General features: G+C 39.2%; 1 protein-coding gene across 7 annotated transcripts in view; it reads right to left on the bottom strand.

The window, feature by feature from the left end:
• MEF2C (myocyte enhancer factor 2C) overlaps positions 1-25007 on the bottom strand; it is a 150024-nt gene that overhangs the window by 29308 nt on the left and 95709 nt on the right. For 6 of the 7 annotated variants that reach the window (XM_081231556.1, XM_081231553.1, XM_081231552.1 and 3 more), the window contains exons 4-6: positions 14470-14613; positions 4602-4788; positions 2076-2123 (exon numbers count right to left, since the gene is read on the bottom strand). In XM_081231556.1, the coding sequence (XP_081087682.1) occupies positions 2076-2123; positions 4602-4788; positions 14470-14613 (379 nt within the window). Of the gene's footprint in view, positions 1-2075; positions 2124-4601; positions 4789-14272; positions 14411-14469; positions 14614-25007 lie in introns of all 7 variants that reach the window. The other variant, XM_081231558.1, reaches the window with a different exon arrangement.

Below are 25007 nucleotides of genomic sequence, written 5' to 3' on the forward strand. Positions count from 1 at the left end.
ACAAGGTTTATTATCATCAAGGTGGAGCAACTGAGTGTTTCTTTTATTTCCTTCTATTTTTGAAGTAGGAGATTCTTGTGCTACAGCAGAGGTCCTGAAGCAGGGGGAGGAATTTGCTAAGCCTGTAAGATTTTTTTTTTTAGTTCAGTGACGCTATAGCCTATATGTGGCTAACTTTTATGCTTACAGGATTGAGTGTCTTCTTTGTCCCCGGAGGGCCATTTACCCTTAGTGGACTGTCAGGGAATTGACAATGACAGCATAATTGAACAACAACACTTATTTTCAACATAGAATTCTAAAGCATTCTGGCTATTAAGCAGCAACAAGAGGCCACGTTCATCAAAGATGAGTGACCCATCCCCCCCAACCCCACGCGTTTTTGTTTTTTTTTACTACTTCTAATAACTTTCATCACCACTACTGGCTGTTCCCACATGAGCAAGCAAACTGATGCATCGAGATACTGGATAAAATATCATAACATTGAAACCATTTTTCTTATTTATCTTTTTCTTGGTCTTTGAGACAATCCAGTTTTCAGCCCCCATCACGCTCGCTAGCCAGTGTTTGGCAGAGACTTGAATCCAAGCTACAATGGTCTAGCTTTGATCTGGTTCTGTAACTTTCAGGCTACAAACCATACAGTATTTTTTGAGGGAAAAAAAATGAGCACTTTGCTCCAATGTCCAGCAAAATAGTATATTCAGTCTACTCATTAATTTGAATCTACCTAATTTTTAAAAGCTAGATAAAATAGGAAGCTAGTGTCATTGATTCTGTTTGTTAATTCACTGTGTAGTTTTAATACTTTTCCTTCATTACTCACTGAATTAGTGAAAAGCCAACGTCAGGAATAAGAAACATTACTCCCAAATGGATATATTTATAAAAATGTTTTTATATGCCAATTTTTTTTTTTTTTTTTTTTTTTGTGGTACGTGGGCCTCTCACTGTTGTGGCCTCTCCCGTTGCGGAGCACAGGCTCCAGACGCGCAGGCTCAGCAGCCATGGCTCACGGGCCCAGCTACTCCGCGGCATGTGGGATCTTCCCAGACCGGGGCATGAACCCGTGTCCCCTGCATTGGCAGGCAGACTCTCAACCACTGCGCCACCAGGGAAGCCCTATATGCCAATTTTTTAATCTTCTTTCTTATAATTAGCAGGCTATTATAGTTGAACCCGGCAAAATATTTTAATTAGGCTGTCCATAGATATTTCAATAAACTTGAATTTTTTTGACATTTCAAACATAACCTTATGTTATCATGCCTGCCTCCTACTATTTTAAATGTAGAGCATGTTCCAGCTGCAGGAATTACCATGGTTACTTGTTGTGCCAATAGTGAATTGCAGTTAGCATCAGAAAGTATTGTCCTGTCTTACAGCTGCATTGAAAATGACATCAATATCTCACTAATCACAATTATATGAATTAATATGGAACCCTGGAGAAGTGTGACTATGAGACAATTGGCCATAATGGAAGAAGTTCTCAAGAGCTGAACTATATTTAAGGGGCTTTTTCGAGCGGTACACTGTGTTCATATTCTCTAAGAACTCATTTTAATGCCAAATGTGGTTTTATTTTATTGACAGTATTGTTGAAGGGTTATAACCTCACCCCTTTCTTTTCTTTATGTATTCTCCTTTTGAAGTGTACAGGAGTTTGGTACTTTGTGTAGAAAGTGATTCACATTTAATGTGAAATGATTAACAAAGAACACGATCGGCAAGGTTTTTTATTTTTTATTTTTTGGCAAGGCTTGTTAAAGGTACTTTTGTGGCTACAGATGGTACCTAGGATTAAATTGATTTGATCAGAACCCCCAATTCTGATTATGTTGACTAGTTGAAGTTTTATTAAGGAAAGGTCTAGTTAATAAATAGTCTTCTGAGTTACTATCCAACCACTCCTGCTTCATAAAAGTGCTTTAGAAATTCTTGGGGCTATTTTCCCATGCCTCTCACTGATCTCTCAACTTGACTTTGTTCAAAAGACTCTCTTCTGCAAATCACCAAGTAAAGGAACCCTAAACAATGAAACGTACTCTAGTACTGAAGTCTCCACTCACCTGCACTGGTGCCTGCACCGGATGTGAGGTCTCCACCCATCAGACCACCTATGGATGAAAGAGGAAGATCAAAAGGAGAAAGGCTAAAGGCCCACAGAGCAACACACTTTACCTTTAGCAACCTTAGTATTCTGTCCTCACCCAAGAGTCCTAAATTTGTCAAGTATTACCTAGGTCAGATGGCTGATATTCGTTTCACTGTGACATGCTGTGCTCAAATATTAAAAATACATTCAATCACAGACTGACATTTTGCAGAATCTTTCTTTCTAAGAAAGATTACATTTAAAAAGCTAGCCTTTAGGACTTCCTGGTGGCGCGGAGGTTAAGAATCTGCCTGCCAATGCAGGGGACATGGGTTTGAGCCCTGGTCCAGGAAGATCCCACATGCCGCGGAGCAACTAAGCCTGTGTGCCACAACTACTGAGCCTGTGCTCTGGAGCCCACGAGCCACAACTACTGAGCCCACGTATCACAACTACTGAAACCTGTGCACCTAGAGCCCGTGCTCCGCAGCAAGAGAAGCCACCACAATGAGAAGCCCGTGCACCGCAATGAAGAGTAGCTCCCGCTCCTCGCAACTAGAGAAAGCCCACATGCAGCAACGAAGACCCACACAACCAAAAATAAATTTAAAAAAAGAAATGAATAAATTTAAAAAAAATCTAGTCTTTGAATGGTCTCTAAATTTTTATATTTCCAAGTCTAGTTTTCCCTAAGGTGATATTTTCTAGAAAGTGAAGGAAAAGAGTAAGGTTTACTCTATGCTCAAATAACCATATATTTGATGTTTAATTCTTTGTAAGTGTATTTTATACAATTAATTCTGTGCAGTGCTAATTGTCTAGAACTTTGGTCATTTCATGAATCTTCTAACAGTGAATGATCTCATTTACTATCTGGATTTTACTTACTAACGCAATAAAACAGGTTTTACTGACTACAAATTTAGAAACATATGTCTATTCACTGTTAGCTTAAGAAAGTAGGTTAAAATTTGGCAGTGTTTATTTATGAGAGTTGGGATGTTTCAAAAAGATACTGAATATAATAATTATTTTTATTTTTTAAGGAACAAAATTTAGCCAAAAGAACAGAATATCAGCTAGTTTATTCTCTAATTGCTATAATTATTATTTGGTTCTGGGTTTAGAATTAGAAGAAACTGTTCATTACATTTTAGGAAAATGTTTATTATTTCCAATCAAATAAATATTTTGGAAATAAACGATGAGATTTTTAAAAACAGATGAACATGAGTTCATCAAATAGAAGATTCAATAGCATTTGAGTATGATCTGAAAGGAATACATATGGTTATTGAAAATGCTTATGAAAAATTTCAGCATATTCAGAAGTAGAAAGAATAGCATAAGTTGTTTATACACATCTCTCAGATTCAAGATTTATCAAGTTTTTTTTAATGTGGCTGATTTTGATTGTATTCTCCACATGAAGTTTCTGTACTAAAAAAGTAACACATGTTTAATTCTAATTAGAAGGCAGATAGTCAAGTATTCTAAAGGAAAAATTCTGTGAATAAATCGCTTTTAATAAAAAGTGTGTCTAAAACATTAAAACTTTCCTATTAAGTGCTTTTAAAGAAATAAAATGTAAATATATAATGATTTGCTGTATGTGATTTAGAAATACAATGACTTTTTGGTGCTTATTTTAGAAGTATGAAGGAATTGTTTGGTTATATTCAACTCACATTTATTTAGTTCTTACGGTGAGTCTGACAAGTCAAGAGGACATTCTTCCCTTCAAGGTTCTGTAAGTTCAGTGGGGAAATGGACACATACTCAATACAGTACATCATATTGTGTATCGTTTGATCTGAGTACTAAAAATGGTCGAACTTTTCCTGAGTGATGATTTTTCTCTGGGACACTGTGGATTGTATAATGGTAAGCATCTCCTAGAAGTGTAGACACACATTTGTGGCAGGTGTATACGTCCTTGTGATGTGCTCTTAACTACTGACTTAGTTTTGTTTTTAATTCACTGTTCTTATAAATTATGCTATCCTATCACATTTCTTTCTCTACCTTAAATCCTTTTGTGCTATAAGTTACTGTATAAATAAATAAATATTGACCAAAATAATAAATAACTGAGATAAATGCTATCAGAGGACACAGGCGAAGGTTTCACAGAAGAGGTGATATCTGGCTAGGAGGAAGAGGGAAAAGGGCATTTTAGGCAGGAGAAGAGGAGAAGCAAAAGCATGGAGACAGGATATTTGATGTTCTGTTTGAGAAAGTGGTTAAAATATAGCCAGATGAGGAGATTGGTGACAGATAGGCTCAACGGATAAACTGCAGATTATGAAACATTTTGAAAGATATTCTGAGTTAGGTTTTATCATGTGGAAGACCTAGCTGGGGATGGTTATTAAGCAATGAAGGGACATAAGACATGGAAAACTGGAAAACGCGACATCTTGTAGGTAAAATAGCCTTTTTTTGCCAAGGGTGGCTCCTTCCAATGGTTTGTTACCATTGCGTTCTTATGAGAACATACCTGTGTTACCCGCACTCGGAGGTCGATGTGTTACACCAGGAGACATACTATTCCTCTGCAGAGAAGGGTGGGCCAGTGGCAAAAGGTTGGGGTTCCCCAGTGAGCTGACGGGGTTGCTGTATACCAAACTGTTGTGGCTGGACACTGGGATGGAGACTGGCATCTCAAAGTTGGGAGGTGGAACAGCCTGTAGGAGCAGGAAAAAAACCCACGGGTAAACGAAATGAACAGAAACAGAGCCCTCCAAGTACAGACAGCTTTTCGTTTTCTAAGAAAAATTTCAAATTCCAAACTGCTTGGTGTCTAGAAGACCATTAAGAAGAAGCCTCAAGATGTGCCGGATCCTAAATTGATTTCTTTAATGTGCTTAGAATGCCTCTTTGCAACTATTAGAAAACGTTTCACTTTTGTTTCAAACAAAGCCCCGTTTCATTAAACTCCGTTGTCTTTGAATTCCGTTCTATTAAGTAGTGATTGTTCATCTGTGATATCTGAATCTGGTGCCAGAAATGACTGCAAGATCAAAGGTATATGATTGTGAAGACTTCACAGAGAAAAAGGATTAAAATGCAAACTGGAGCCTTGGGTTTAATTGCTTATTGAAGCATATTTATGCAGAAGTTTAATGATATAAAATCATCTCCAGGCGTGTGAATAGCACATATACTTTATTATTTTTAAAAGTCTGTCTTTTGAAAGTTAACTCTAAAGATAATAGACATTTTAAGATATAGGATTCAACAGAGCATGTCTCATTCAATAATTCATATTTTAACCTGATAGTTCAGAATGTACATTACACTTCACATTTTGGGATATACTGACACTGACAAATGGCAAGACCTATATCTTCAATGAGAGAGTTGCAAGCATTTAGTGAACTGAGGTTTTGTGGATGTCTAGTTAGAGTAATTCAAGTCCCAATCATTGATCTTTTGGTATTATTTTGGCAATTTAATCCAAACATGCTTATTTTTCTGCTTGCATTAGCTAGATAATCACAGTTGTAATTCCCTCCCTCTTTTTCTTCGTTTTTAACATTATAAATGAAAATACTGTTTCCATATATTGCCAGAGGACTCATGATGTCAGAGCATACAGCATTCTTAATATAAAATGGATATATGTATGTGTATGTGTGTGAATCTAATATGTATACTAGGGTTTACATAGAACATTCCCTCAGGGAGTCTCTAATAAGCCACTGTACAAATTTAAATACATAAGTGCATACGGCTCAAAGTTTTCTTTTTTTACTATTTTTTTCTGTAATCCTAACATCAAGTTTTGTTTTGTTTTGTTTTTCCTGGTTCATTGGCTGGCCTGCATCATACGTTGTGCTCTGCAATAGTTCTTTGTTTATCCTGGTGACAAGTACAATACTGTCCTCTTTCTATGCTTCTGCTCCCTTTTTCTTTATTTTTTCTATTTGTCTTTTCTTCCCTGATCTGGACATGACGATAGTGACAAGAACAAACGTGTCATAACTCTTTTCTTTTACATGTCTTTGATTCTTCATTTTTTAGAGGGAAATAAAAATGTTCAAGTGTTATGTTAACACACTCATTTTTTTATTAGGCTCTATCCGTTGTAAACAGGGTAACAAAAACAATTTTGGATAAACACCATGATATAATCGAACGTGAATGTTTGATAAGACATCAAAGAATGAATATATCCAATTCCCAGAGTCTTTAAACAACAAAAAATATTAGTGTATGCTGTAAAATAAATGTCTATACAGTCAATAAAATATTGCATTCTTTTATTAAAAGGCCAAATAAGAATTACTCTAGGGCTTCCCTGGTGGCGCAGTGGTTGAGAGTCCACCTGCTGATGCAGGGGACACGGGTTCGTGCCCAGTCCGGGAAGATCCCACATGCCGCAGAGCAGCTGGGCCCGTGAGCCATGGCCGCTGAGCCTGCGTGTCCGGAGCCTGTGCTCCGCAACGGGAGAGGCCACAACAGTGAGAGGCCCGCGTACCGCAAAAAAAAAAAAAAAAAAAAAAAAAGAATTACTCTAGCACACCTAAGAAAACGAAGTAGCCTTCTAGGTTTTCACCATTTGCCCCTCCACCCTCTTCACTGCTCTGGGCCCAGGAGGCTGATGCTCCAGACTGTATCCACCAGATTCCCCTGGCCCTCTGGCTTTGGCTGGGCCAGTGGAGGCACCGTCAGAAGTACAGAGAGTAGGAGGAGAGAGGTCAGGGTATTCTTGTACTGTAGCATCCCTCTTGCTGGGCCACAGGATGGCAGAGGCTGCATTCCCCTAGTGAAGGTCACGCCCCTTTTGGGCCCTCTCTCCTACAGACATAGATCTTACTGTGCTCCAGTAACTTCTTCCTCCTCTTGCGCCTTCAGACCTAGATGTGGTAATAGCTTCTAGGTTGTAAGTCCTAATGTACTTCACTATTTCTCGAGTTTCCCTGATCTCTACCCATCTGTAAATAATCCCTTTATTAAACTCTCTTCAATTACCCTTTTGAGTTTGCCATCTGTTTCCCACTGGAGCCATAATAGTAACTCTAGATCTAGAATAGTGGTACTCTATACAGGTGGACTATCTCCTTAGGGAGCATTTTGGAAATCTGTGGGTGTCACAATGATTGGGGGGCATGGCTGGTATTTTCCTGGTGGGCAGGCATGCTGTATATTCTATTACATGTGGGACAGTTCTATACAACAAAGAATTGTCTCTTACCCCATCCAACTTTCAAATGTCCCAATGGACATTCATGTGGGTGAAAAACCTATTTAATAATGATCTGAGTCAGAACTAACTTTGTTCTGCACACACAAGGTATTTTTAATACACCGAAATGCAGATTTTATTATACACTGAAATTCCCAGAAATGCAATTGCTGTGTATAGTGAGGGAATGTTTCACTTTGTTTGGTATGGAACTTTATTAAAAATTATTCAGCACTTTGGAAAATCATGTCATCCATGACAATGCTGCTCTTGGGACTTTTGTTGTAAATACAGCACACTGCTTTCTCTTAACTCACTCTATTAAAAAATTTTCCTCACCACTTCACTGAAAATGCTCGTGTCATAGTCGTGAATAACCTTCAAGTTGCTAAATCCAATGGTAACTTCTCAGTCCTCAACTGGGACACAGATGGTCACTCCTTGATAAATTTCCTCCCTTTCCATGGCCCTGAACTTTGCCTTCTATCTTTTTTTTTTCTTTTTTTTTTTTGCGGTACGCGGGCCTCTCACTGTTGCGGCCTCTCCCGTTGTGGAGCACAGGCTCCGGATGCGCAGGCTCAGCGGCCATGGCTCACGGGCCCAGCCGCTCCGCGGCATGTGGGATCCTCCCGGACCGGGGCACGACCCTGTGTCCCCTGCATCGGCAGGCGGACTCTCAACCACTGCGCCACCAGGGAAGCCCTCCCTATCTTGATAGCTGCTCCTTCTCAGCCTTCGCTGCTGCTTCTTCCTCTTTTCCCTGCTCTCTGAATGTAAGAGTACCACAGCCCTTTTTCTATCTCTAGCTCAGATCTCTCTCCTGACTCCAGCCTTGCATATCCAGCTATACCCTCAACATTTCTACTTAAATGTCTGATAGACATCTCAAAACTAGCTCCAATGTAACTCTCCCCACCTCCAGCTGATGACAGCTCAATGCTTTTGTTTGCACACAATAAAATCCTTGGAGTCATCCCAGAATCTTCTCTTTCTCCCACTCCCCACATCCAGTCAACCAGGAAATCCTACTGGCTTAACTTCCATATAGTCTCCAACCACCTCTCACCTTCTAATGGCTGGTTCTAGCACCATCATCTCTTGCCTTAATCACTGCAGGCACTTCCTAATAGTCACCCACTTCTATCCTTGCCCTCCCATCTATTTTCAACCTTGCAAACAGATAGATCCCTTAAAAGCAAAGATCAGATGATGGCACTTCTCTATTCTAAACCCTGTGAGAACTCCCATCTTAGCTGGAGTAAAGCCCAACTTCTTCCAATGTTCCACAAGGCCCTATAAATTCCAGTTTTTGCCAGGCTCCATTACTGATTTCCTATCATCCTCTTCCTCCCTGCCTCATTCCTGTCTCATTTCTCTGGCTAACTCCATCACTTCCTTCAAGTTTCTGCTCAAAATCTGGTCTTTTCTATAAAGAACAGACTTGTGGTTGCTGGGGATGGGGTGGAGGGTGGGGGGTGGGGGCTGGGGAGTGTGGAGGGAGGGGTGGGAGGGAAGGATTGGGATTAGCAGATGCAAACTATTACATATAGGATGTTTAAACAATGTGGTCCTACTGTATAACATAGGGGACTATACTCAATATCCTGTGATAAACCATAATGGAAAAGAATATGAAAAAGAATATATGTATAACTGAATCACTTTGCTATACAGCAGAAATTAATACAACATTGTAAATCAACTATACTTGAATAAATTTTAAAAACATCTACTCTTCACAAGGAAGCCCACCCTGACTACTCTACTTAATCCTGCCCCTGCTTCCCCATCTCCTGATCTCTTTCCCTCTCTCTTCTTTCCCTATTTTTACAAGATCAATTAAGGTGTTGGTCAAGTAACCTTCCCTTCCATCAAGGTACTAAAGGTCTTTTGCTATGAAGTAATACATACCCTAGTCTACTTCTTATTATATTAATTGAATATTTTTATTCAAAGGAGAATGTTTAGGAAGATACTATATTAACATAAAAAAGTACACGCTTACAACTTACTGTATATTATTTTCTGAGCAGACACTATACTATAATTTACATACATGATATGACTCAACCATTTCAACATCCCTTCCCTATAGATATATAATCCTTCCTTTTTAAATTGGTGAGATTAAGTAAGTGGCCCAAGGTCATCTAACTAGTGACTGAGCCTATTGGTTTTGCTACTAAATCACTGTGCAACACAGTATATGTTTTTGGATAGAAATAAAATATTTCAGTCAGAAATTATACTGTGAAGTGAGTATGGGCTGCATATTAGTAGCTTATTATTTATGAACCACAAACATAATGAATTAATTGGATTCTCACGGAACGTAGCTGAACGTCCATGTTGGGATGCATGCTTATGCCCACTGATGCCAGGGTGTGACAGAGGGCTTGGGGAAAAATACACCCTAAAGACTCCTATCATTCATATTTACTCAGATTTGGTATTTTAAAGCTTTCTTTTGGTTACAAAGGTTTTAATCCGTATTCACTATTACTACTTATAAATGTTTACCTGGGAACCTAAGGATCTGCTGTAAAACTACTTCTCCCCTGAATATTCTACAGAATATCGATTGTGTCTCAGTAGAGAGCAAAGCCAATACCTCCCTCCTCCCCCATGCTTATGTCCACATCCAAAATAAAGAGGATGATTAATAATCATTTAATAAATTCTGAACCACTCTACTAACCAATTTAGTGAAAGTCTCTCTACTCCTCTCTTCTTCTGACCATCATCCCCAAGAGTTATTCAGTTTCCAGAATTCTGGACTGTAAACAATTTGATGAGAGTTATTACAAAACTCTCTTGTGATTGGCTAAACAGAAGTCAGATATAATTCTGATATCAGAGCATACTTCAAAAATTCACAATTCATAAAATATGGTAACATCTGTTGCATTCTATCTTTTGCTTTGTTTCCTTATCTGTATCAGGAACTGGCTAAATAATTTTGAAATCAAATTATAAGCTTAAATAAGACCATAGTAGGTGTTTCAGGGAATGAGAAAGAACATCAGCCTTTGTATCAGAAATCTCAGCTGCAGTCCAGGTGGTGTAATAAAAAGCAACTTAACCAGGCAAGTCATTTAATCTCCCTCGAACTTATGTGGGACCTGAAGTGGCTGCATCCATAAAAGAGACCAACCAGCTCTAGATGCTTTAGGAAATGCCAAGGCTATAATAATGTACCCATGCCTATTAGAAATTGGCATTTTTCTTTTTCTTCTTGACTTTTCAAAATTAAGGAACTTATAAAAGCACCTAAATTTTTAAAATTTTTGTCTAAAAAGCGAAAGCCAAAAAGTCATTAAAATCTCCAAAGTTGCAAAGATTTCAGGGCCGGGCTTCAAATTTTAGAACCCTCAAGATAGGAAGGAAGAAGGGATTTGGGGTGATTAAAATGCTATAGGTAGGACTGGCTGTATAATTTGCAGGGCTCAGGGCAAAATGAAAATGTGGGGCGCTTGTTAAAAAATTACTAAGAATTTCAAGATGGTGATAGCACAGCATTTAACCAAGTGTGGCCCTAGGAGAGCAGGGCCCTGCGTAACTGCACAGGTCACACGCCCATGACACTGGCACTGGCTTTTTCATAGAGGCATGAGAGCTAAACAGTTTCTAGTTTCTATCCCTGAACAAATTGATCATGGTTACCAAGGTGAGTCATCGTGGTCAGAAAGGTATCAACTCTTATCCAAACCCCATGATTTTCCCAAACTTACCACAAGGAAAAGTCCAATAAAATATTTTTAATAAAATATTTTTACTTAATAGGCCCTCTTTCATTCAATGTGAATGACTGAACTGAATCCTTTTTTTGGGCCACTACTGACACCCTTAACTTTTTTTCTTTTTTTTTGCGGTACGCGGGCCTCTCACTGTTGTGGCCTCTCCCGTTGCGGAGCACAGGCTCCAGACGCACAGGCTCAGCGGCCATGGCTCATGGGCCCAGCCGCTCCGCGGCATGTGGGATCCTCCCGGACCAGGGCACGAACCCGTGTCCCCTGCACCGGCAGGCGGACTCTCAACCACTGCGCTACCAGGGAAGCCCGACACCCTTAACTTTTGATCAACTATTACCAGGCTGCTGAGAACTAGCAGAGAAAAGAAGCACACAACGCTGATGACTAGTGACTGCCGTGTGCTGGTATCCAAATCCCCTCCAGGCTGCCCCACGACTCTGGCCTGTGCTCACTCCCCGCTCCATCCCCAGTTCCTCACAATATCTACACCCACGTCACTCTCTCCCAAGCCCCTGCTCCCCCATCTCAATAGCTATAGAAGCTGAGTTCAGTATAAAAACAGAGGTCATTAGGTGGTCACCCCCTCAATTTCCCTCTCCCACCTACCACCCTGACTACATCTGCAAATCCTTCCCGTTCCCACCCAGCCCCCTTCCCTTCCTTGAGAAGCTTTGCCATTTTATCCCCATTGCACCTACACGTCCCATCTTTTCCTTCCTTCAAGCGTTCCTCCTCTACATATAAATCATCTCAAGTGCTTTTCCTTTTAACTCCCTCCTTGATCCTAGTTACAGTATTATTTCTCTCTCTTCACAGCCCATTATTTGAAGAAAATGCATCCGTACTGTCTATTTCCACTTCCTCCCTTCCTCCTGGTCTCTCTCAACCAGTCCTGCATTCGCCCCTCCTTCCCTCAGCCCATTTCCTAATTCCTGGTTCCTCAAATGGAGCTGTTTTTTCTCACTGTGAAGCCCAGCATGAACCATGGCAAACCCCACATGAGGAAATGCTGGTCAACATGATTCCAAATCATCCATGAATTATTTCATGTAATTGAGGAATAAGGGCATAAATTAGATTACACTGACAGGTGACTGCAATGTTAAATTTTTCTATTTTAAAAGGAAAACTCTTCAACCGGGGTCTTTGAAATAGAAAAACAGTCTTGTAATGTTTTTAAAGAGGTAGAGACACTCTCTCCATACAAAGGGCAGAGTGTCCTTGCCCTGCTGTAAATGTTTTAGCAGCTGTGGAAACTTTCAACAAAATTTACTTCCAGCAACTGAAAGCGATGTGCGAAAACTGGGCTTTTCATCGTGGAGACTGAAGCACTTACTGAAGAAACGAAGACTTGGAGGCACAGCCTGGAGCTGGGTGGCTCCTTCTCACAGCTCTGCCTGTAAACTCTAATGTGGTTTTCCATCCCCTGCTGCACAGCACTGCACCTCTTAAGAAATCATGTATCCTGATTTTGAACTCTTTACACGACAGGATGAAATATGGTGAGGGAATCCGGGTATGCATTACACCTCTTTCCCCCTAGAGCATGGGTGAAAATGATCCAACGTGCAAACACGGGAGTTCTCCCAGAACTTTGGGGGTTAAAGCTCCACACACACATGGAGAGTGATTACCAGTCTTACATACACCACCCTTTTCCTCACTGTGCTGGGGATTCCTCCTGAGACACCTAACGTGCTCCACCTTAACATCTTACATTCACAAATCTGCCCAGCAGCTCTAAACTAGTGTATTATATCGTGGGAGAAACTCAGGCCATCAGAACTAAAAATTGGCCCAAAGGAGCTGTTTCTTTCCTCCTTCTGGGCAAGATAGAATCCCAATAGACTTCATTTAAGAATTCTGGGTATAACAAGTATGCACTGCTGCATCTGATAGGAAATGTTTCATTTGACCAAGTGCCCACTGTGGAAATGCTGTATGTAGTACTCAGTTTTAGGAAAGCCTTTAAGAATTCACAGCAGTTAGCTGTCCTTCATGATACAGTGTATTAATAATTCTGATTCAATAAAAGATTGCCTGTTGACATTATTTCATTTAACAAATGAAGCAGACATATATTTATGAGGACATGAAGTTTAATATGCATACATTTTATAAATAAGTTTTTAAGTATTCAATTTAATCCAGTACAGGTTGATTGTGCATCTACTATGTGTAAAGCATTAATTTATCTTGTGAGTGTCGTTGTGGATTTGGCCTGGAGCTTTTGTCCCCAGATATCTGCATTGAGGCCTGTTTGCAGTCTCTCTCAATCCTCCTCAGGTTTAGGCTGTTTCCCTAACTTACAACAAACGTACTTTTTTTGAGAAAGGGATTAATTATCTACTGAGGAGCTTGTATACAATGACAGTTGGGACACTAACAGAAAGTTACTCAGAAAGCACGTGAACCTTGAGTTGTTTCACTTTATGTCACAAAATGAACATCACTTGACTGATGACAGAATAGAACAAAAGGTATGTACTTTCCCCCTCTACATACGGGCAAACAAAATAATACATGCAGAGTTATTTCTCTTAAATATCTGGCAAGGCATACGATTGATTGTTAGGAATTTTTTGACTTGGTTAAGACAAAATTTAGCCAAATGTTAAAGCATGGAAAATGTTGGTATAGGCAAAGCGAATATTCTGACAAAGCTTTAAAATCACCCCATCACACAAACATGTTGAAATCTTACCATTAGGTTGTCATGCAGTCTGTTTCTCTGCAGCGAGCATTAGCTTTAACCCTTCAGTGCTGCTGCTGAATTTCATGTTTAGGGAGAGGGCTGAAGCTTCATTCAGGAATAAGCTTGTACTTGGGTGATGAGCGTCAGTTTACACGAGAGAACTGCAGTTTCACCCGTGTATCTTTACAGTCAATCCTCGCTCAGAAGGAGACTTTAGTGTTTGACGAGTGCCTGGTGATTTGTGCGGACTGTGTGTTTAAGAGATTATGTAAATTCAGTGTGTGTCGCACAGATCTTTCTCTTCCTCCTGTGAACTTGCTACCTCTGAATGAACTTCTTGATGGCACATCTTTTAGATGACATAGTTTCAGCAACCCTTAGGGTTTGCTTTCTAAGTGACTGCCCTTGGGATGAGATGGCTATTTTCTGGGTTTGACTTTGCAGTGTTTCTTAGAGAAAGCCCTCACTGAAAGGGTTAGGGTATGTTACTGCAGCAGTTATCAGCAGACCAGCCATCTACCTTTGGTACTTACAGGAATTTTATGGCTCTTGATCATATTATCAAATTCTTCATTAATTTTTTTGTATTTTTCTTCAGTGCGTGGGGTGAGTGCATAAGAGGAGTCGGGATCGGGGCTTTCACAGCCTTTGTTTTCTTTCTTGTTCAAGGCCTGCCAGGTTCAGAGAAATATCAAGAGTAAAAAAAATGAAGGGTGTTTTGAGTACTTACACACAATCTTTGCCTGCTGATCATTAGATCAATATCTTCGTTAATTTTCCTGTACTTGTCCTCAGACTCAGGGCTGTGACCTACTGAATCGTCTGCATCAGGATCTGGGCTGTCACAGCCATTAAGGCCCTTCTTTCTCAACGTCTGAAATACATAATTTGGAAAGTTCAAACCTAGACAAAGGCTGTAAAACACATGCAGGGGTGTCACAGACGTTCAAGCTTGCCAGTATTTTAGGTTATTACATTTGCTATATTACATTAGGGTACAGAAAAACCGTAGAAAGACACCATGAGTCATTTCAACAGTGCACTCATTACTACTTAAAAAAAAAGTAAAAGGGAAATATTCCTTCTGCAACCAAATTCGATGAACAAAGATGGTATGAGGATTGGAGTTTCATGATCTGGAATTCATATGTGCTCCAAACATCTAGTGACAGACGATCACAGAATACAAATAAGAGGGCAAATTGCAACACTATTTTCCCACAGAAAAATTAGAAGTTAGGACATTACACAATGATTTCAGAAAATGTGATCATGACAAAAGCAGAAATGGTGGCAACAGATCCTTAGTTTGAGTTTAACATAATGGTTGGTACTAGAAGTGTCCTGCCAACCCTTTGGATGTGCACTTGACAGCAAAAGGTGGTAGGAGAACCCAGCCAACATTCTCATGAAGTACCCATTAAGAATGTTCAGACCCTGTGATCATAAGGTGAAGCGCCTTTGTTTAGTCTGGTTAGAGTTCTATATGTGTGAAAACCTGTATTGAAATTGATAATACTGAGAAGTTGTCTGCCTAAACAGAGACTGGAAAGAAAAGGCAACAGAGCTGAGCTTAGGGCTTCATTATCATGACCTGAGTAAGGAAGCCAAAGAACACTGCACAGAGGTAACCAAGTCGGTAACTACTGAAGTAGCATAAGTTCCTCCTGGCTGCAGCTGAGGAGGGTCACCCTGAGACTGCCTCCTGACACATGAAAGTGAAAAGTCAGTGCCTCTTCTCGAACCTCCTGTCTCCTGAATGCATGTCTTGGTCTAGTTTCAGCTGTCACAGAAGGATAAATACTCATGTAGCACTGTAAAAGGAAAAGTATGAGTCAGGAGTTTTACTTTCTTTTTTTCTTCTTTTTAAATTGATGGTTGTCAACTTAGTTGGACATGATCCTATTTTACAGAGATAGTTATGTTTTTAGAAATTATAAAACTTCTGATTAATCAATCACACAGCTTGCCATGTTAACTTTTAATAGACTAGCAACATTTCTGAATTTTCCTGGTACTACCCAATCGTTTATAAAGAGCTGTGTACCTAAGTGTCTCTTACCAATGGAAAGTTCAGCAGAGCTCATCTTTATTAAAGACGGAATTCACATACAAATAAAGCAAAAGCTGCGACATCAAGCTAAGGAACTCAAAGCTGAGATAACACTCCATTTTTAATTCATGCAATTGGGGAAAACAAAACAACATGAGTTAAAAAGGGGGAGTCGGTCTTAAAAATTTAAACTCCTTGGCTCTTACTGATGTGTAACAAATGTAACATTTTAAAAATTAGTTTCTGAGGCACTAAAGATTTTCAGTTAAAGTCAAACTGAGACCATTTTGAATATGTCTATGATACACTGTGGCTCTGTAAATATTTATTAATGTTATAGTGATACAATATAACAAATAAACATATGGTTACAGCTTATTATGTGGTACAATGTTTGAATATTAAAATGAATATTTTGACACACGGTGATAAAATATACATTTACAATCTTGGGGAATTTATAACTGCTGGGGCCACCTGGCTCCCTATCATGGATCTACAGCTATCATTTTTCACCCAGAATAAGTACTCCTAGAGGGTTCCTACAATAATACTATAGAGGATGTCACAATACGTTAGAATAACAATTTTATTTGCTAACTTAATTTCCTATATCTTAAACTCTTTTGTTAGCATTATCTCAATCACAAAAGCATTCTTCCGGGTGATGACTATTTGTATTATGATGTGGTTCTGCTTTGATCTCCACATATCCTTGAGCTTTTAAGAATAATTTCTGAGAGTGTCTTGCATCATACTCCACGAATTTCTCATAAAAATTCACTTATGCAGAAAAAAATATGTAAGATCAAGAACATATTATCTGATATTTTTTCAGAATTTATCTACTGATATTTCTCTAGGGCATGTTAAGAATATTCTTATATAAACCCCTCATTTAAGGTCTTATCTGGTATAACATTAATTTACAGTCTTATCTAGACAGTAGATTTTTCAATGTGCACCCGAATCTTTTATCCAGTAAATCTTCTTGTGAAAACTATAGTTGTTTTGATGTGCAGATTTTTGACAACAGAACGCAAGGGTTAGGAGAGGTCTATCAACTGTCATTACAATCCATCTGGCACATACATGTGTGCTAAATATTCTTACAAAGCTTTCAGGGGTAGATATTGTGTTTGGTTTATAAAAATTCAAACATCAATTATACTTTATTGAAAGAGCTCCACAAATATTAACTCATTATCTCTCACAAATCTTCCATGAAGATTTCAGGAAACCTTATGCCAGGTCTCAGGCCAGCATGGCCCAGCACAATGGTCCAAGGCTCCCGCCTCCTGCCAGGCCACTGTGCGGTCACTTTGCCCCTGCCTAGGCTTTCCCACACTTGTGAAGTGCAGAGTGAGAGATGTGGAATAGACCTCTCCCACTCATATGTAACTACAGCAGTGGACTGAACACTGAAATAAATTAGGTAGAATTTAAAAAAAATTAGGGTGTGGGAAAATTGTAAGTATAAAAATATGGCTAAAATGTTGATAGTTCTTAGATGTCAAGTTTTAGACCAAGTGGGAATGCTTGTTGTTCAATAAAACATTTCTCAGTTTATAGGTTAAAAAATGAATTAGATCAATAGCTCCTTTATACCTAAAGACTTATATAAACTATTAAGTAAACAAAGCAAGTGGCATGAAGTCACAAAGGAAATCGCAGTGATGGGAATAAGAGGGGAACAGTGGCTCATTTTCTCCCAGTAAATTCTTCTTATATCTGACTACATCATCCTACAATGAATATCACCACTATTTAAGTAATGAAATATCTCTACCATTTAAAGGCACTTACAGTCTTATTTCAAGTTATATTATGTTATTTAAAAGAGGAGCATTTTGAGAAATACAAACACAAAACCCAAGAGCATATTAAGCTCTAAATTCCCATAATCACATAACCAGAACATTGAAAAAACTGTTCAAAAATATCACTCTCAGCTGAGAGCTTGTAGAACACATGTCTGCTAAGTACAAATTATTACAGTGGAATTATAAAGCTCTGAAAACGGAAGTAATGACACAAACTTTACCATAGTTTGAATGTGGAACCGTTAGACTAATCTTATCTTTATTATATTAAAAATCTACAGCTGTTTAATTATGACAAAAGAATTAGTATTAGATTCAGCCAAGTCTGTCTTTATCACAGTAATAAATAGCTAATATTAACTAAAGGGATTACTAAATGGATAAATAAGCATTATTCCCTACGGCCTTTTTCTAGTAAAATCACAATCTCTGTCACTGGCCTTTGAAAGAGTCTCTGATCTTTTATAAATGTTACTGGTCAGGTAATGTAGGCACTTAAATCATTATTCTTTCACAGGGGCTAGAAGTCCTGGATGTATATATTTTAAGTGTCTCTCAGCTGACTATGTTTTGAGAGATTTATTCTGTACGTCAAGATAAGGCAAGAGATCTACTGAAACCACCAGCTTCCCTTGCTTCATATCTAAAGAAACTCTTCCCTCAGAGAACTCTGTAAATCTGGAGTCAGCCTTCCATGTGAGAGTGACACTTGTGGGGTAGATCATTGACTGCAGAGGCTTCTGGGATGTTTTCACAAGGCAGCGACTGTCATGCAGTGAGCTGAGAACAGCCTTTTCTGAGAGAAGTAATTAGATTGACAGAAGGTGACATACTCCAAACAATAAATGGGAAAAGGAGTGCAGACAGGTAATCCAAAAACCACGTGGAATCTCCCCTCCCAGACATGTGGACAAATGGACACTGCATTATTACATTTGTTCATTGGGAAAACTTGAAATACATATAAACTGACAATGATAGGTGACAGGTGCCTCAAAAATTCTAATGAAATAGATGTAGGGAACAGATTCTATTTCATTACTGAAAGGAATATAAATGAAAAAGAATGCCACATGGAGCTCTCATATCTTGTCTTAGACATTATGTTATCAACTAGAAAATCCCTTCTGTATACAATGGTTAAAACTGGCTTCCCCTTCCTAATTTATTTCTTGTTAGTAGAAAAGAAATATCTAATTATTGGCCTTTTTCAATGTATGAAGACTATAATATTTTACATTGATGCTATTTAAGTAAAATTTAGCTTCTTTCAGAGACCCACCATCACAGATTAAATGCTTCCAATCATTCAATTTCTTTCCATGTCTGCAGTCTTAGTTCTCAAGAATATATTATTTCCATCATCTTTCTTTTTCTGTGCCTCCCCATTTCACAGCAGAAATTTCAAGTCCCCTTGTGAAAAAACCCAAAATACTCTTACTAATTTTTGTTAAAATTCAAATAATCACCCTTTCTTGCACAGCTAGCATTACCCTTCAAAGGGCTGATGTATCAAGAACACATGCAGGAATTGTTACTATAAGTTGAGTGAATGTCCTGTTCACACAAAAGCCAAGAAAAAAAAGACATCAACTTAGGAAAAATGGCATCCTTTCTCTGATATTAAATCATTTTTGTGCTTGTCTATCACAGCTTTATGAAGATAAGTGTCTGCTCTTCACAAGCTGAATAATCTTTAGAAAGCAGTGAATCCACACAGGCACAGGAGGTGCAGTTGAAATGGAGACTACCCTTCACTGAACTTTCTAAGTGCATTTCACAAATACCCTCCCACCCTGGTACTGATACTCACAACACTGCTGCTTCCAGGCCCTTCAGTATCTGTGGAGTGGCTGCCACCCTAAGGACTGTGCTCAATGACTTACTTCATTTAAAACACGTTCAGCAAATAATTACTGAGAACCTACTATATACCAGACACTGTTTTGTGCACCTGTAGAGAAGCAGGCAATACAAATTCAAACTAAAAGCTCTGACCTGACCTATAATATTGTATGTGTTTTGGTGATTTCTAGCACAGATTACTTAGGCTGGGGGAAGATCAGGTGCCAAGAAATTCCTCCACAAGTTTTCATAATCAAAACTGTAAGCATTGTCTATACTCTTTCCTTGTTCCATCATTCTTCTTTGTTCTTAATATAGAAATGAAAAGGCACATTAAAATACTGTGAATTTAGTAAATCAGTAGGTAGACTTTAATTAGACAAGCAAATCGTAGCTAGTATAGAGTATGCAAAAATTAAATATTATCCTAAATTATCCATTTGTGGTGAAAATTTTCATAAGAAATCAAAAACATAAACCTTAACAACACTACATTTCTCTAGGTTATTAATGCTCATTCTAACCAGATATTAACTCCCACTCGGGTAAGGCTGGGGAGAGCTGGAGAGTTTCACTGTTTTGTTTTTGTTCCTCTCCTCAAAAGACAATCTTCATATTGGACTTGAAATTTTTTTCACTGAATAATTTTTCATCTTTAAATACTGGAAATAAAAGACTGATTGAAGATTTGAAGACTTTTAATGTACAGACCTAAAGAAATATCCAGCCACTCCCCCTAATGGCCACAAATTCTTTCATGTAAGTATTTAGAGGGTGATAGTTGCTAGAATTACTGATACTCTAATACTGGATGAGACCACCAAGGACCATCTGGCTCTTCCCCATGCCTTCCAGAGGGAGGATAATGCTGCACAAGCGCTGGCTTTTCATATCTCATGCCCTTGCTCAAGCCAGGCTCTCCTACTGGAATGACCCCACCAGTATCTGTTCCCTGTATGCAGACAGTCCTCCTCCAAGGGAGAGCTGACACATCCTCTCCTCTCTGTAGACTTCTCTGATCACCAGGACTGAATTAATTTCTCCCTAATTCATGCACTCATTTATTGTATACATTTTTCTATTAGAGCTTTTATCACAAATTATTGTTTATGTGTTTGTCTCCATTGCTAAATCGCTAGGTAATTAAAGCAACTTCCTTTATTCTTTTTTTTTTTTTTTTTTTTTTTTTTTTTTTTTGTGGTACTCGGGCCTCTCACTGTTGTGGCCTCTCCCATTGCGGAGCACAGGCTCCGGACGCTCAGGCTCAGCGGCCATGGGTCACGGGCCCAGCTGCTCCGCGGCATGTGGGATCTTCCCAGACTGGGGCACGAACCTGTGTCCCCTGCATCAGCAGGTGGACTCTCAACCACTGCGCCACCAGGGAAGCCCCCTTTATTCACTTTTGAAGTTGCAATATAGAACAGAGCCTGACACACTGTAGGTGCTCAGTAAATGCTTGCTGAATGAACAGAACACACATTCCACTTCAGTGATACTGCAGGCAGAGGTTTTGCGACTGGACAGAGGCTATTTGGCTGGTTGAAGGTGAAAATGGTAGTGGGATCTAGACCTCTTGACACATATTACTAAGTGCTACTATGTCAGGTGTTGTCTGTGGTCCTCTGGATGTTAAGAATGCTTTTTCTGAATATATGATCAAGATAATTTGTTTACTTGTTTTTCTTCCCATGAGTGAGCTCCTGGAGGTTAGGCATTGTTTACTAGTCATCTTGTATCATGGGGACTTAGCACAGGGCCTGCCATGAGGCAGAAGCTTAATAAATGTTTGCAGTATTAATTCCAGACTGAATGGATGGATGAACAGAACAGGAAGAAATGCTAGAGGGAGAAAGTGTAGTCTCAGTGTAGGAGTTTTGCAACTGTAATTTTCTTTTTTCACATTTTATATTATTATTTCACACTGTTAAAAGTCAGTTATTACTTTAGTGTTTTTAAGTAACTGTTACAAAGTGACTATTTTCTGAAATATACCGTTTTAAACTTAGAAAGCAATGCAGTAGAGGCATAATATGTACTAGGAATGAAACTGATCATAACTTATCAGGAGATTTATATCATTAAATACTTAAAATCTGGTGTATTGGTCTACATATGGAATGTCAGAAAAACTGAGCATTCATGAAATCTTTAAGGGAGAAAAGCCATTAGTCTATCATCTCAGTGATGAAATGGGTAGCCGGAAAAAGGGGTACAGAATTCAGCACAGAAGGAGAAAAAAGGGAGTGGTATTTTAGGCAGCATGTATAAGGTTAGAAAAGGAAAAGCAGAAAGCTTAAAGAAAGGAATACAGGGAAGCTTTTGGGAATGTGAGTCAGATACTATAAATTTGAAATGAGTATGTTTCAAAATTCTTGGGCAAAGTTCATTTTTTTTCCCCATTCCTGGATACTGGTTGTCTGCTCCACTGTTCTCTCTGGCTTTGACATTGGTCTTATTCTGGGCCAATATTAGCCTGGAGGATTCATGGAAAATCAGGGTGATGCTAGGGCCAAGCAGATGATTCAGGCTTCCCCAGGATAGGTCAGTGGTTTCGTGTTTTTATTAAGGTTTCTTCCACCACACCTCTTTTGGAACCTGGACAGGCATGCATCAAGGAGGCTGGCCTAGAAGAGGACTGAGAAGGGGAAGTTTGGCATGAAATGTCTCCTGACATTGTGAATCCAGGAGACATCTGAAGTGAACTATGAAACAGGGAACGTTTTAATATACAATGACTGAAATGCATGCTCAAATATGCAGGTAATCCTGATAATCTCTATAAAGCAGGCTAAGAAAATAAAGGCTGGAATACAAAACAAAAATCTGAGATATAAAGGATCAAACTGTAGATGAGTTTGAAAAATGGATGATGTTAGTGATTTCTTAAATAAGGAAGGAAAAGATAAGGCAGAATTATAAATTAAACAAAGGTTGAGAAAGAGAGGAGAGAAGCAAATGAACAAAGACCAGGAAGCAGGATTTTTGAAAGTACAAAATATGAATGCAATTCATCTACTAACCTTTTTGGACTATGGCATTTTACTTGCAAATAGGTTACAGGGATAAAAAAGCAGATCTTAGGGCACTGATTCTTTAAAAATAACATGTTGAAGCATAATTTATAAACCACTAATGACTTATTTTAACAAAAGAAGATGTATATGTTATCTTGAGTAATGACAGTCAGGTCAAATCATTATTTTTGTTTCCCTGTAGCTCTTATCTAGTTGTAAATGCCTTTTTATTCAAGTTGGGCCAGTGCGTGATTAGTCATTTGAAAAGGGAGTAGCCTTCACTGCCTTATTTATCAGTCAGCTCAGGATTATACTTAGTCATCCTCTACTTCCTCATTTCTGTAGGATTCCCATGATCTCTGCTACATCGTTGCTTTTCCCATTTATATTTTTGATTCCATCCTCTCCTTTCACCCATTCCCCTCCCAACGTTCCTTTCCTAGGAAGCATCACAACTTAGTTGCTGGAGCTGGAGACCCAGAAATCACCTGAGACTCCACCATCTCTTGACTCAACCATCATTGTTTTTCTACTTGGTCTCCCATCCTTAGTCTGTCTGTCCCCTGACCCCCACTTTCCAGTTAATCATTCTTCCTTCTTTTGGCAGGGTCTTATTAAAATGCAAATCTAACTGTATCACTGTTCTCCTTATAAACCATGGTGGCTTCCAACAGCCTCACCCACTAGTTTTCACAGCAGGCCCTCCGCCTGCCTTGCAGACACGATTTCCCCTCTTCTCCCCCAGCACTCCAGGTTTTGCCAAGGGGGAACTTCTCACCAGTTCCCAAGTTAGGGAGCCCCTTTAATAACACTGCTTCGATATGTATCATTTATTCTTGTCTGGAATATCCTTCTTTACTCCTCTCTGCGACACAAACCACAGTCATCCTAGGACATCTATTACCTAAGGCATCACTTACTCTGCGAAGCTTCTTCCTAACTCTCCTAGGCACTTAGAGACTCCCTTCTCTGTACCCCTAGAATCCTTACCTTTTTGTGTTTTAAATAATATGTGGTGCTTTATATTGTTATTTATCTTTTAACATGTCTGCTTCACCACTTGACAGTGAGTTCTGTTAGGGTTGGATATTTCTGGCTCCTGAAAGAGGGTCTGATTAATATATGTGGGCTCAATATATGTTCTCAGTAACTGTTCATCAGATGAATGAATAAGCAAACAAATTTGACAGTCATACTTTCTAACGGTGACAGACTAACTGAAATGAGTTGGGTGGTCTCCTCAGGTGACAGTGTTTTTTATTTTAATAAGATCGGTAAGTCAAAATTCAAGGAGCATGAGTTCTGGTAGGTTAAAGCAACCTCTGTAATTACTTCATGACTGTGGCACAGGATATCTCTGTGGAGAACAGAGGGAACAGTGGAGGTAACATAGAATATTGTATACGGGACACAAAGGGTCGGGATCCTTTGTGTTTAGAATTGCTGAATCCTGGGAACCATGGGCTGATCCTTTCCATGCTCTCAAGTCTTTTGTGGCTATTGGTGCTCTAAGTTACCACCAGGAGGACATACACACAGTGAGAGCCAAAAATACTGCAAGAGGTGCTTCTGTGCATTCCCTTCTCTGTTTCTAGGTTTTCCCTCAGAAACAAGGGCACTACCTTTGATGTAAGTTTAAGAATCTTTGTTAGTTGGGATCCATAGTTTATCACTAGCTTATCAGAAAAGAAGAGCGCTCTGTGTACACTCATAAAAGGCAACACAAAATAAAATAACACAAAATAAAACGATTTGAGGTTGACAACTGACTGACTCAAGTCCTGACAATTTTGACCACACCTGAGAATGGTACCTGAGATAGCCAAATCTCACTTCTGAGACAGCCAGCCGCTCCCAGATGAAGGTTAAGTTGCTTCCTTTCCTAATACCTCTCGCCCACCCTGAGCCTCTGCCAGGCTGAAGAGAGGTAAAGAGCTCCAGTGGGCTTGGCCCTGGCCCACTCTCTCCTGAGCTGGCCCTTGGCCTGACAGGGAAACCCTCTCTTTGTCATTCATTCTTACTGTTGTAGTTGCCATGTCTTAGGTCACAGGCCAGCCCAACATGCACCATTAACAGACTTTAGCCTGAGATATCACTGAAAATACTTTACCAAGTTTTTTTTTTTTTCTGTACCTCAATTTATTAAATGATGGGGAGAGAGATTTTCAAGGACCAATTCTGGATTGCGAACACAGATTTTATTTATGGTTTCTTCACCTTCTTCCCCATGATACCTGACATTCAAACTTTTTTCCTAATTGACTTCTCTCTCTCCCCAATAAACTAGCCTGCTCTCCAATGAGTGGCCATAAGCCATTCTCTATTGACACTTCTCAAGAGAAAAGTTTTGATTTTGGTTATTCTGTAGTGATTGGGCAGCAACGATAGGAAAGGGCCTCTTCTACTCCAGCTCCCCAGTCAGTATACCATGTGAAGAAGAGCCTAAATACCAATTCTGAGGGTTCTGCCTGGATCTGTGATATGCCATCTGGAAGACTAGTATTGACAACTGTGTTAGCACATGCTGCTCAGT

Source organism: Mesoplodon bidens, assembly GCF_964165515.1.
Source record: "Mesoplodon bidens genome assembly, chromosome: 4".
NCBI classification, from domain to species: Eukaryota; Metazoa; Chordata; class Mammalia; order Artiodactyla; family Ziphiidae; genus Mesoplodon; species Mesoplodon bidens.